Genomic DNA, 14,840 nt, shown 5'->3' with positions numbered 1-14,840 from the left:
AAAACAAGTTACTGTAGCCTTGTAGTATAGTTTGAAGTCAGGTAGTGTGATACCTCCAGCTTTGTTCTTTTGGCTTAGGATTGTCTTGGCAATGCGGGTTCTTTTTTGGTTCCATATGAAATTTAAAGTAGTTTTTACCAATTCTGTGAAGAAACTCATTGGTAGCTTAAGGGGGATGCACTGAATCTATAAATTACCTTGGGCAGTATGGCCATTTTCACGATATTGATTCTTCCTGTCCATAAGCATGGAATGTTCTTCCATTTGTTTGTGTCCTCTTTTATTTCGTTGAGCAGTGGTTTGTAGTTCCCCTTGAAGAGGTCCTTCACATCCTTTGTAAGTTGGATTCCTAGGAATTTCATTCTCTTTGTAGCAATTGTGAATGGAGTTTACTCATATTTGGCTCTCTGTTTGTTATTGGTATATAGGAATGCTTGTGATTTTTGCATATTGATTTTGTATCCTGAGACTTTGATGAAGTTGCTTATCAGCTTAAGGAGATTTTTGGCTCAGATGATGGGGTTTTCTTAATATATAATCATGTCATCTGCAAACAGGGACAACTTGACTTCTTGTTTTCCTAGTTGAATACGCTTTATCTCTTTGTCTTGCCTGATTGCCCTGGCCAGAACTTCCAACAATATGTTAAACAGGAGTGGTGAAAGAGGGCATCCCTGTCTTGTGCCAGTTTTGAAAGGGAATGCTTCCACTTTTTGCCCATTCAGTATGATATTGGCTGTGGATTTGTCATAAACAGCTCTTATTATTTTGAGATACATCCCATCAATACCGAAGTTATTGAGAGTTCTTAGCATGAAGGGCTGTTGAATTTTGTTGAAGGCCTTTTTGGCATCTATTGAGGTAATCATGTGGTTTTTGTCGTTGGTTCTGTTTATGTGATGGATTATGTTTATTGATTTGTGTATGTTGAACCAGCCTTGCATCCCAGGGATGAAACCAACTTGATCATGGTGGCTAAACTTTTGATGTGCTGCTGGATTTGGTTTGCCAATATTTTATTGATAATTTTCGGATCGATGTTCATCAGGGATATTGGTCTAAAATTCTTTTTTTGTTGTGTCTCTGCCAGGCTTTGGTATCAGGATGATGCTGGCCTGATAAAATGAGTTAGGGAGGATTCCCTCTTTTTCTATCGATTGGAATAGTTTCAGAAAGAATGGTACCAGCTCCTCTTTGTACCTCTGGTAGAATTCAACTGTGAATCTGTCTGGTCCCGGACTTTTTTTGGTTGGTAGGGTATTAATTATTGCCTCAATTTCAGAACCTGTTATTGGTCTATTCAGAGATTCACCTTCTTCCTGGTTTAGTCTTGGGAGGGTGTATGTGTCCAGGAATTTATCCATTTCTTCTAGGTTTTCTAGTTTATTTGCATAGAGGTGTTTATAGTATTCTCTGATGGTAGTTTGTATTTCTGTGGGATTGGTGGTGATATTCCCTTTATCATTTTTTATTGTGTCTATTTGATTCTCCTCCCTTTTCTTCTTTATTTGTCTTGCTAGCAGTCTATTAATTTTGTTGATCTTTTCAAAAAACCAGCTCCTGGATTCAATGACTTATTGAAGAGTTTTTTGTGTCTCTATCTCCTTCGGTTCTGCTCTGATCTTAGTTATTTCTTGCCTTCGGCTAACTTTTGAATTTGTTTGCTCTTGCTTCTCTAGTTCTTTTAATTGTGATGTTAAGGTGTCGATTTTAGATCCTTCCTGCTTTCTCTTTGGGCATTTAGTGCTATACATTTCCCTTGACACACTCCTTTAAATGTGTCCCAGAGATTCTGGTACATTGTGTCCTTGTTCTCATTGGTTTCAAAGAACATCTTTATTTCTGCCTTCATTTCGTTATTTACCCAATAGTCATTCAGGAGTAGGTTGTTCAGTTCCCATGCAGTCATGCAGTTTTGAGTGAGTTTCTTAATCCTGAGTTCTAATTTGATTGCACGGTGGTGTGAGAGACAGTTTGTTGTGATTTCTGTTCTTTTACATTTGCTGAGGAGTGCTTTACTTCCAACTATGTGGTCAATTTTGGAATAAGTGCGATGTGGTGCTGAGAAGAATGTAGTATATTCTGTTCATTTGGGGTGGAGAGTTCTGTAGATGTCTATTAGGTCTGCTTGGTGCAGAGCTGAGTTCCAGTTCTCAATATCCTTGTTAACCTTCTGTCTCGTTGATCTGTCTAATATTGACAGTGGGGTGTTATAGTCTCCCATTATTATTGTGTGGAAGTCTAAGTCTCTTTGTAAGTGTCTAAGGACTTGCTTTATGAATCTGGGTGCTCCTGTATTGGGTGCATATATATTTAGGATAGTTAGCGCTTCTTGTTGAATGCATCCCTTTACCATCATGTAATGGCCTTCTTTGTCTCTTTTGATCTTTGTTGGTTTAAAGTCTGTTTTATCAGAGACCAGGATTGAAACCCCCACATTTTTTTCCTTACCATTTGCTTGGTACATCTTCCTCCATTCCTTTATTTTGACCCTATGTGTGTCAGTATGCAGAGAATTTTAAAAAATGAGGATGGGCACAGTGGCTCATGCTTGTAATCCCAACACTTTTAGAGGCCAAGGTGGGAGCACCATTTGAGGCCAGATTTTGACACCAGCCTGGGCAAGACAGAGAGACACTGTCTCTACAAAAAGTTAAAAAATTAGCCGGAGATGGTGGTGCACACCTGTAGCCTTCACTACTTGGGAGCCTGAGCTGGGAGGATCTCTTGAGCCCAGGAGTTTGAGGTTATAGTGAGCTATAATTGTGCCACTGCACTTTAGTTGGGGCAACAGAGCAAGACTCTTGTCTCTTAAAAAAAAAAAAGGATATTGACTTTTATTTCAAAATTTTCATATCTATTGAGATGACTAACATGTAGTTTTTCCCCTTCATTCTATTAACAGGATGAATTACATTAGCTGATTTATAGATGTTAAAACAACCTTGTTTCTGTTCACTCATGATATATTATTATTTTTGTATGTTGCTAGATTCTACACATTAACAGTTGATTTAGGATTTTTGTATTTACATTTATAAGAGACGCTGGCCTGTAATTTTCCAAATAATGTCCTTGTAAATTTTGAAATCATGGATATGCTGGCCCCATAAAAAAAGTTTACAAATGTTTCTTTTTTTCCTCTTGAAGCATCTGTATAAGATTGGTATTATCTCTTTTATAAGTGTTTAGAATAATTTACTGGTAAAGGCATCTAGGCCTGGAGATGTCAGTCTTCTTCTACTGCCTGTTTTTCCTCCTAAGCTCATTTGTTGGTAAGCTTGGAAGTTTCTGATAAAGTGCTAGAAATTACATAGAAAAAATTGGGAGAGGTTCTGTATCATGTTATCCTCCTCCAGAGAAGATCCAGTCTCTCTTTGGCAGGTAGGAGAGGGAAGATCATATCAATTCAAACATAAAGCTTGTCTGCTATCATAGAGTTCTGTAATAATTTTCTATCAATGCAGTAAGGAATTACCACATACTTAGTAATTTATAACACAGATTTATTATCTGTAATAAATCTGTTCTACAGGTTAACATTCTCACATAGGTCTCAATGGACTATAATCAAGGTGTTGACAGGGCTTCATTCCTTTTTTGGAGGCTCTAGGAGAGAATACTTTTTTCATCTTCTACAGATCACACACATTTCTTGGCTTGTGATCCCCTTTATCCATCTTCAAAGCCAGCAATTTTACATTTTTCTGGCCATTCTCCCAGTCAAATTTACCCCATCTCCTTCTACCTCCCATTTCCATTTTTTAAGACTCTCATGATTATGTTGGGCCCACCAGGATAGTTCAGTATTATCTTCCAGTCTTCAGGTCAGGTGATTGGCAACCTTAATTCCCCTTTGCATGTTCTAGAGATTAGCACATAGACATGTGGGAGCAGGACATGATGCTGCTTACCACAGGCTCCATCTACCTCCTATTTGTACCCATTATTAGAATATACCCCTCTAGGTGCCCTAAGAGCCTGGGTGTTTTCCTAGGCCCTGTTCTACTTAGGAAGTACTGCACTGCAATTCTTCTCTCCAGTACCATGTAACTGGGGAAAACTGCTGTTTTTCAAATGTCTTCTGCTTCATTTCTTAGTCTATGGTCTCGCATAGCTTGGTTAGTGAATACCTCAATGACAAAACCAGTGCAAGATGTCAGGCTGATTTCTCTGCATCTCTCTTCTTTCTGTGATCTTGATCCTTTAATTTCTGGCTGTCTTGGCAGCCCACATTCCAATTTCTGTCTCTCTAGCTGTATGAAATGGACTAAAGTCCCACTCATTTATCTGCCTCTTAGAAGCTATCCAATGTGTGTCTTCTCAGTCTCTTGCCCTACATTAATGACAAATGTCCAAAGAGAAAAACAGTGTGTGGAAAGTTGAATGCATTTCTGTAAGTGTTCTCTCTAGGATCTAATTCTCAATTCCTAGATTTCTTGGCAGCTTTCTAAAACCCTCAACTAGATGTTTGTTTATGCTTTATCTAGCTTTTCTCAATGGAGGTGCTGGTTTGGCTACAAGATACTCCATTATAATCAGAAGTGAAAACTCATGACATTCATTTAATTGTTAAAATACATTCTCATTTTCAATGACATGTATTTTAATAAATACACTTTGCTATGAAAATAAATCTGAAATAATAGGATTATTCTAATGTAGTAAGGTCAAAAAATCACATCTATTTAGTTTGAATTACTAGAATGGTATTAAATTGGAATTTATATACACAACACTGTTTTGTTTTGCTGACTAGAATCACAATACACTTCATGATTTTATTACTTATTAATATGTAGCCAGTTACATACATTGTTAGTCATCCTTAAAGCATTTACTCAGCAGTTACTGTACATAGCACTGAATTTAGTAATGTATAAGACATAGTACTTTCTTTGGGGAAGTAACAATATAGAACAACAAATAAGACAAACAAGTATGAAAATGATATTATAAAGTAGTATGAGAGTGTGTTGAAATAAGAATACAGAAAACAGTGCTATAAAGTAAAATAATGGTTAATATGTACTCTGGAAGCTGAAATCACTAAACTGCATGATAGCACTAAAAGGGACCTTAGACACCATCTAGTCTGACACTTTAATTTTATAGCTGAAGAGACATTTGCTAACAAATTAAATGACTTATCTAAAGCAACAAATTTCATAAGTGGCAGAATGGAACTAGAACTCTGGCATCTGCAGTCTTGGCTCAATGTAATTGTAAAAAAAGGATGTGACCTTAAGAGAAGGGAAAAGTTGCAAGGGAAAGGGATGTGAGGCAGGGAATACAACAGATTCAAAGTATGATCAATTCAGTTGCAGCAAAGCATTTGTGTTGAAAACTGGTAGAATGTAGGATTGAAGGAAAAAGGGCTGATGTTATGGAGAAATTAGAATGCTAGGCTGAGTTTAGATAATGGGAATCCCTAGAGGGTTTGGACAGTGACATGATGAAACTGCTTTATAAGATTAACTCTGGGGTAGAACTTAGTGTAGAAAATGTAGAAGGAAGGTAAGGCAGTGATTTTAGTAGTCTGGATGTGCAGTAAAGGCAAGGGAAATAGAAAAGAGAGAAGAGAGAGTTCGAAGAAAGAATTGCTAAGATTTTATGACTAAATTTAATGAGATGTGATCATGTTCAGTTTGGAACATGTTAAGTTTGAAGGGGTGACACTACATTTAAGTATAGAGGTACTGTAAAAAAGTAGAGAAATATCAGAGTAGAGCTCAGAGAAAAGATTAGTACTCAGAATGTAAATCTGACCAAATATCACACAAACTATTATCCACTGCCTGCCTTTACTAAGTAACAGTATTAACAGCTTTTTCCTTCAAGTTTTTAGATCAATCAAAGATAAATCCAATTTTCTACTTTAGATTACTAGATCATTATAGTTTTCACAAAGGGATAATAATATTAGCTAATAGTTTTTGAGCATTTACTATATGGTATGTTCTGTACTAGGTACTTTACATATATTGGCTCATTTAATCCTCACAACCATACTATAATCATTATTCCCATTTACAGATGAGAAAGACACACAGAGGTTTGGACATCTGCACAATGTCATACAGCTGGTCAGTAGCACAGCCAGGATATGAACTCAATCAGTCTAGCTCTTCTTAACCACTGTACTGCTTTCACATTTAACATATATGACATCTCAGCAAATAACATACTAAAATGGTTTAGGATTAAATTCTCCTTCATCCTACAAAGCAATCTGCAAATGTTTTAATGTACTTACTTGTAATGTATTTGTATCCCATACTTTCAGAGTTTTATCAAATGAGCTTGATGTGAACATGCCAGTGTCATGAGGATACCACTGTACCGTCTCCACACTGTATCTGTGAACATCAGGATGATCTCTACAAAACAGCAATCAAAATTTACAGATAACTGACTTATGTGAGTTTCAAAACTGGTACTATATTAAGAACAAGCAGTAGTCTCAGGTAGGATGACAGGAATGGTCAAACTGAGATCACATGCCTGTGTCCTGGCTGTGTAGAAGGCGAGAATCAATGTCCAGGCATCTCTAATTTTAGGCTCCCATAGTGTGACGTAGAGGCATGCCTCCTACTAAGGGTCATAATATGAAAGATTCTCTGTTTCTGTACTATATATAGCCTGGAGGGATCAACCAACTACAATGGACTTCTTTCATCTTGGAAGAGTGATTTGGTCTTACTGGAAGAGACAGCTGTTTTGGTTTTGGATTTGCTTTCCCAAAGTCTCTTTTCTAAAGCACTACTATTCTTAGAATTACTGAATGCCTCACACACCTCCATGGTATTCCATACAATATTGCTTCTTATCAAGGAATTTACTCTATGACAAAAGAATGCAACTGGTGAAGGCCCATGAGATTCACATCTTATGTAACCCACCAGCCACAATAACATAACATGTTAAAGATTCAGTTATGACGTCAGCTACAATACACCACCTTGTGAGGGTGGTATGCTGCCCTGAAGGATGTAGTATATGCTCTGAACCAGTGACCAACATAGTGTGTTACCTAACTGAATCCTGATTCAAACAAACTGGCTGTTAAGAGAGATTTATGAGACAAAGAGGGAAATTTGAACACAGACTGGATATTTAATATAGATAATTTTTGTGTACTTAAGATAATGGTACTGTAGTTATGCTCATAAAGTCTTTTTCTTTTACAGATATAAATAATTAAGAATGAAATGATACATTGTTCAAGATTTGCTTCAACATAGTTATGAGGGTGGATGGGTGGGAGGTAGAGACAAAACAAGATTGGTTATGATGGTTGGTGAAGCTGGGTGATTGATATACAGGTCATTATACAACTCTCCAATCTTGTATATGTTTGAAATTTCCCATAGAGCACAAAAGTTAAAAGACGACTTCTGTAACCCTATGCAGATACAATCATGATGCTTTTGGATTCCTTAAGATGAAGGTTTGGACCTTAAACAGTTGTGGTGCTATCTGAAGGAATGAGAACATGAAGAAGGAAAGTCTTAAGTACCAGATCTGGCATTAAAACAGCTGCAAAATTACAAGAACTATAGTGCCTATTCATATTTCCTTTTTTTCTCTGTAAATATTTATATATTTTAGCGAATTTTCCCTTTCTTTCCTCTCTTAATTATTTTTATAGGTTAACTATATAATTGAGTCCACAAATTGTGTAATACTGATATAGGATAAATTAAACTCATGGAAAAATGAACATGACCCTGAAACGGAGCCAGGTGTGGTAACTAAAATAACTTAGGATCATCACCCTTTGGGGAAGAGGATGATCACCTTTTTGGCTGTATAGTGAAGACTTGCATTAGGTTAGGCTGGAACGTTCTTTTAAAAAATGGTAAGTATGGGAAGAAAGGTGTATATGCATGTTGGACAGCCAAATGGGTGGACTGTAGGGGACATGTGCCTTTTATTCTTGACTGATGAGCATTCAAACTCCTATTTGGGGGGAATCCCCTTTGTTTTACTGAAAATAAGAGCTCTATCTCTTGTTACAGAAAGCAAGCGACTCTAGACATTCTCTTTTCCTGGGAGAGTTAGCCATTATTCAAAGCTGAGGAGTTGAGAGTATATGTTGGTGACATATAGCAAAACCCAAACTAATGTTCCCGTGGTGTGACCCTGACTGTGTTCTCTATCCTGACTTCTCTTGTTTTCTGCTCATTTTCTAAGTCTGATTCTCCCATCTTCCTGACAGTTATGTAAGATAATAAATATTCTTCCAATAAATTTCTGCTTAAGATAAGCAGACTGATTTCCTTTTGCTCCTAAGAATATTGACTTCTACAGAGATTTTTCCAGTGACACTACTTTTAAATAAAACAAATTTTTAATGTAGTGATAACAAATAAAAGCTCACTTATATTTTAAGTTTAAATTTTAAAATACGATAAAATATCTTATTATGTTACTATATATGTTCTGTTATTCTCATTTATATTTAATAAGAATTTTGGTAGAGGAATCTTTTTAGTGCTCAAGGACAAACACATTAAGTATACTAACAGTAAGTATCAGAAAATAGTCTAAGTCACATTAACTTAATAATAGTCTTTATTGAAATTATTTTTAAATTAGATTGTGAACTCTTCAGATATACAAAATGCTATTATAACTCATTTTGTAAAGATGCATACTATACATCCATTTTCAAATTCAAAGTCACACTTTTAAATATAGAGTCTGAATCCAAGAATTAAATTATTGTAAAACAGGATTGACAAATAAGGCATTTACCAAAAAATGTCACATACCAAAAAAAAAAAGCAAATCACAGTCCCTCATGGAATATTATATAGCACATGGAATAGATGAAAATACTATTTTGCTATGTAACAAAATAAATTCAGTGTTAAAATGTTAGCTAGGATAAAATAAGATAAAAATGAATTTAATTAATTAACATGACTTTTTTGTTATTGAGGGTGGGAAGAGAGTATAAATGGCCTAAGTCTCTAAGTTCTAGAGTATTTGAGGCATATCTTGTTTTGTACTAAGTTTTCCTGTAAGTACATTGCTTTTCACTTACACAGTGCTTTTAGTTTTCAACATGCTTTTAAAAAGATAACATTTCATTTAATGCTCATAGAAATGTGTAAGAACCACAGGGCATGTATACTGATTTCTAAAACAAAATAATCTGAAGCTGAGATTAACTGATTTTCCCAAATTTGTATTTCTAATGTGAAGCACCAGAGCCAACAAACAATAGCAAATCTCTTCATAAATATTCCATAGCATATATTCTAATGCATTGGGAAGAGCTGTAACAGATTGTTGATGTTAATGTTTACAAAGTTTGCCCTCTTGAAAGCATTTTCTCAGCGCCCATTCTCCCTGTTAATTCAAAGGTCTGCTCATTATCAGATTGGATATAAGTGACGAGAAAGGATTAAATGACCACAATGGAAAAATTACAATGCCACAAAACATTTTATTAGAGACTTAAAAAGAATTACCACAAGATTGGTAAGCCAGTAGAGAACAGTCAGAGAAGACAAGTATTATACATGTATGTTTTTAAGTTAGGCATCTTTGAGTAAATAGAGAGACAAGAGAGGGTAAGTGGGTATATGTGTATGTGTATTTGGTGAAGGAATACCAATATGTTTAGTATATCTAAACTTTTTTCTTCCATTAGTATCAGTTGAAAATCTAATTTGTGTTTATAATTAGCTGAAGGACTATAAATGAATCTTACACTAAGTGGTACTAAAAACTCTAATTAGTTACTGAGATGTAAATTGACACCAAAATTGCTTTGGGGAAGACACTTGTTAAAAAAACTATACCTCAATGTCAGTTACTATTTTCAACAAAGTGTCAAGGAACAGCCATGCAAATATGTCATCTGAACCATTCACTTGACTGCAATTTTCATGTTTTGCATTCGATGTAAAAAATACTCAACTATTTACAAATTCATAAATTTTTACATTTTTAATACATACCTGCCAATGGAACACACTGCTTTACATGTATAATAAGACTGTCTGCCGGAGTTCTCAAGGTCATAAAGTACAATCACACCATCTGAACCACCTGATAACATGCTGATAATAAAAAAGTTCACATTAGTTTATCATTTTATGTAGTCAATTTATTCATGACTGCAAATTTCCAAAAACTGATTTGCAAACACCCAAATGTATTAAGGATACATTAATTTGTAATAAGTTAATCCTCAATAACACAGACTTAATAAACTAGAATTTTTTAATATTTAATAGATGAATATAAAAAAATTCATTCTGTGATCATTTCAAGTTTACTTCCGTAATTTCAAAAAGAAAAGGTGACAGAAACAAGATGGCAAAAGAGATTTCTTAAGAAAGTAAAATATTACAAAGTTATTTTAAATGTCCTAATTACAGCTATGCTAAATGAAAAAGGAAGTAGGCAAACCAACTATTACTGACACTTGCTATTTGGCCCTGGGCAAGTTATACCACCTGTCCAAGACTCAACATTTGTAAAGGAGGGGGACATTTTTATCTGAATCACAATGTCGATAATAAAAGTTAAGTGCAAAATTCTTTTTACAGTATCTGGCAAAAAATAGGGGCTCAATAAATGTTAGATTCCTTCCTTCTCTTATGAATGCATTCACTCAATTCATTCAACTTTAAGTTCCTACAATGTTAGACACTCTGCTAAAACAACTGTGAACAAGGCAGGCATGATTCCTGTCTTTTCAGAGTTTACAGTCCAATAGGGAAAACGGGTAGTAGGCATAATCACACAAATTATTAGTTACGATTGGGATCACTGTGACAATAACTTATCTTTATTCTAGTTTGGAAATTCAGGAACAGTTTCCCTGATTGTAATATTTAAGCTGGTATGTGAAGGAGGATTCAAAGTTAGCCAGACAGATGTGAAAGTAACAATCCAAGCCCATTCTAGGAACCAAAAGAAGGGATGTGTTGCTGGAGCAGTGTGGAAGGGAAAGAGTGGTGAGAGATGAGAAGGAGGAGCCAAACCACTGGAAGTCTTACTTTTGAGAGTAAAAGAGGGCGCTAAAAAATTAGCAATCTCTTTTTTTGGAAACAATTATTGACTGACTCTCAAGCTGGTCTATTATATTGGTAGAATATACAAAATTATTCTATTCAAAAACTTTGCAAAAATATTTCTAAAAAGTAAAAGTAGCAAGCATATATATTAAAGCTATATACACTGATTGAACTTAATAATTTGTAAACATCATTCTTGGTACTTCATATACCATACATATGGTTAATCAGTTTCTTAACCATATTTGTCTCTAAGACTGTTACTGTGTTTTTTTAAATGTGATTTTTCAATATGATCTTATTAGTTTCTTTTTTTTTTTGCATAAAATTGTCTAAAATCATCTTTAAATCTGGAGTTGTTTTCACCTTTAACTGACTTCCCTAAAAGCTATAATATGTTTAATTTAGGAAATAGAAACAGATGATGAGGTATATATGGTAAGTTCAGAGAAAATTCTACAAAATGGAGGATATTCTTGAAATGTGCAAATATTTCAGATTCTTTTCACTGTTTCCTTTTACCTTAATTCAAAGTACGTTTCTTTAGTACTTCTTTTTTTACAAGATAAAATTCTCCTTCAACAAATTCTCTATTTTATGTCTTTTTTGGATGCTACACCAAATTTAAATATTATAAAATCTTAGACATTGTGAATGTTATTCAATTACAAAATATACATTTATCCCAATTACAAATATACATTTATCCCAATTAAAAATAGGGGCACCATCAAAAATTCTTCACAGAGGTCCAAACAATGCAATATCTCTAGATCATCGCTCCTTACTTTTCACCTCAAAGTAACTCATTATCATGATTTTTATCGTAATCACTGTCTTTCTCTTCTGTACAGTTCATAGTTCATCACCCTAGAGTGTACACATGAATATTAGCTTTGCTTTTAAAAAAAATTTTAATGTCTTTTAACTTTAAGCTATAGGTCTCCTCTACCTTTCTTTCTCCCTCCCTCCTGTACTTTTTCCCTCTCTTGTAATTTATTTGTTGCAAAAACTAGATCACGTGTCCTGCAATGTCCAGCCTGGACTTTGGTGACTGCATTCATGTGCTATAATTTAAAATAATTTCTATTTGCCATTGCTCTTGTGATGTGATATTAGCAGACAAACCAATATCTAGATCCATCAATTTATACATCTATATAAAGTGTTGCTATCTGCTAATATTATTGCTCACCATCAATCCTTACGTTGCTGTCTCTCTCATCATTCTAGTTGAATGATTTCATTCTCTGGTTGATTCCTAAAGAATGGCTAATGAGAACAACAGTCTCTGAATTCTTGTGTTTTTGACAATTTATCTGTCCTTTTTGTACTTGAAATCAGTTTGGCTAGATATAAAATCCTTGACTCACATTTTATTTCCTTGAGCGTCTTGGGTAAGAAGCTTCATTTCTTTGGCCAGAAAGCCCAAAGTTAAAGTCTAGTGACAATATAATTTTTTCCCCCTTATATAAAGCTCCAGATCTTATTTATCCTAGAAAAGCTTTCTTGAATTATTGTTTTAATATTTATTCTGCTCTTTTGCCTTGGTTTTCTTCTTTGGGAACTTCTTTTATGTTATGCTGGATCTTCTTTGCCTATATTCTATATATACACCTCTTGAATTATTTTCCTCTCTTCATTTCTTTTTGGTTTTCAAAATTTTCCTCCTTTCTAGTTTCTATTTCTAAGGCATTACCTCTTCCATTTATTTGTGTTCCTTATGCTTTTAGTCAGTCTTCATTTCTCAAATATTTTTATTTCTAATTTTTTGAGTTTGAGCATCTCATTTCTGAGGTTTTCTAATTCCAACTTAACATTATTCTCTCATTTATTATACGTTTATAAAACAACTTTTACCTAGTTTTGAAGTATTAGGCTAGAGTTCTCATCTGTTTTATAGACACTTCTTTCTGGTGTGACTTCACTCTCCGTAACAGCATTAGTCCACTTCTTATCCTCTTTGTTTTTATAATAATTTTGTAGGAACTTTGACCTTAACCCTATTCTTTTGCTCATTTTTATGTAAAATTAATTTTCTTAACCTTTTAGAATGGAGGCTTAAGAGTAATGTTTAAATTTTATATATTAAAACATCCTCTTCCCTTAAAATTTTTTTGATGGGTAAGATTTCAAAATATGGCAGCTTGCTTTCAGAGATTTCCTGGTTCTGTTCACCTCCCCAATTTTATCGGGGACATCTTTTTCCTTTGTTTCTATTGTCTCTGTACTGCTCAATTTGGATTTTATTTCCAGCAGTTTTTCCTCAGTATGTAGTTCTGTACTGGAGGGGCACTTTGACTGGTTAGCTCTTTGGAGAGATATTAAGAGTCCAGACTGCTATAGCTCCTTCTGATCTTACCATGGACCATTAAAACATACCTAGAGAATATGCCATCCTCTCCCAGTTTGAGCTGCTATAGTTAAATTTGCTTGCTAAGCTTGTGGTTATTTTGGACTTATCCAGGTATATCAGATGCCTTATTGCTTTTTACTGCCTCCTGTGGCAAAAATGCTGGTAGTGCACAGATCTTGTAGTTGTCAGTGGTTTGTTCCCACTTATTCACAGTTTGGGGTTTGTGGGGATACTTCATGACCTAGTTTGGTTGTAAGTGTTAATCTTGTTTTTTCTACTTATCATTTTTAGTCTCTGTATGTGTTTCAATGGAGAACTAGAGGAACATTAAAAACTGCATTGACATTGTCATCTTTCTTTTTTTCTTTCTTTTTTTTTTTTTTTTGAGAAGAAGTCTCACTCTGTAGCCCAGACTGGAATACAGTGGCATGATCTCGGCTCACTGCAACCTCCGCCTCCTGGGTTCAAGTGATTCTCCTGCCTCAGCCTCCAGAGTAGCTGGGATTACAGGTGCGCGCCACTGCACCTGGCTAATTTTTTGTATTTTTAGTAGAGATGGGGTTTCACCACGTTGGCCAGACTGGTCTTGAACTCCTGACCTCAGGTAATCCACCTGTCTCAGCCTCCCAAAGTGCTAGGATTACAGGTGTGAGCCACTGTGCCCGGCCTGTCATCTTTCAAGAACAGCACCCAAACTACAGTTTTTGGCACTACATTCACTGAATATTTTGATTGAAAGATTTTTACCTGATTTTAAACACAATACAATTAGAAGTAGAGCAGTGCTATTTAACTCTCCAAGATAAGGAGCTTGTGCCAGAAACAAACACGTCTTTCTTCATTGAGAAAGTCTTGTTACAAACATATCTTAACTTCTTTAAATGGTGTGTGTAATGATGTAGTAGATTTATGTTTTAGCCCAAGATCCTTATCTTGTGACCCAGTCACAAATAGTTCATGAACTAGTAGCATGTACCGATTATAGACTTGTTTTTAAGATAAATTCAATACCAATTTATAAAACAATAAGGTTAATTTAAAAGTAGTTATTTGAAGGCTCAAAAATCCAGTTGAAGGGCAGTAAAGAAAGACTGCTAATAATGCCCTACTTAGTTATTTTTAAAAATATTCCACATTAGCTTTATTACAAAAATTTTGTAGTTCAGTTACTCTAATTGTGTACATAGAGAAATATTTGTAAATTTTAACAACTACAACTTTTATTTAGATTGATAAAGTGTTTGGACACAGTTGTGAGTTACATGTATACCTCAACCAATTCCCAAGACACTTCCGCTTCATACTTAATCTTCACAAAACATTGCTTTTCTTGACATACAGATGTATTATCAATATAAAACAAAATTATGTTAAAAGTTGAACTTTTAATCTTAACTGACATGGTATTAGCAATAATGTCAGATGTTTCGACTTTGTTAAAATGG

General features: G+C 34.7%; 1 protein-coding gene across 2 annotated transcripts in view; it reads right to left on the bottom strand.

The window, feature by feature from the left end:
* The window catches only part of ERCC8 (ERCC excision repair 8, CSA ubiquitin ligase complex subunit), an 86,918-nt gene that overhangs the window by 45,801 nt on the left and 26,277 nt on the right, over nucleotides 1-14,840 (bottom strand). For both annotated transcript variants that reach the window (XM_050794380.1, XM_050794381.1), the window contains 2 exons: nucleotides 9,975-10,076; nucleotides 6,257-6,380 (listed from right to left, as the gene is read on the bottom strand). In XM_050794380.1, coding sequence (XP_050650337.1) covers nucleotides 6,257-6,380; nucleotides 9,975-10,076 — 226 coding nt within the window. The remainder of the gene's footprint in view (nucleotides 1-6,256; nucleotides 6,381-9,974; nucleotides 10,077-14,840) is intronic.

This window comes from Macaca thibetana, chromosome 6 (assembly GCF_024542745.1).
Source record: "Macaca thibetana thibetana isolate TM-01 chromosome 6, ASM2454274v1, whole genome shotgun sequence".
Taxonomy (NCBI): Eukaryota; Metazoa; Chordata; class Mammalia; order Primates; family Cercopithecidae; genus Macaca; species Macaca thibetana.
This window is presented reverse-complemented; position numbering and strand designations above follow the sequence as displayed.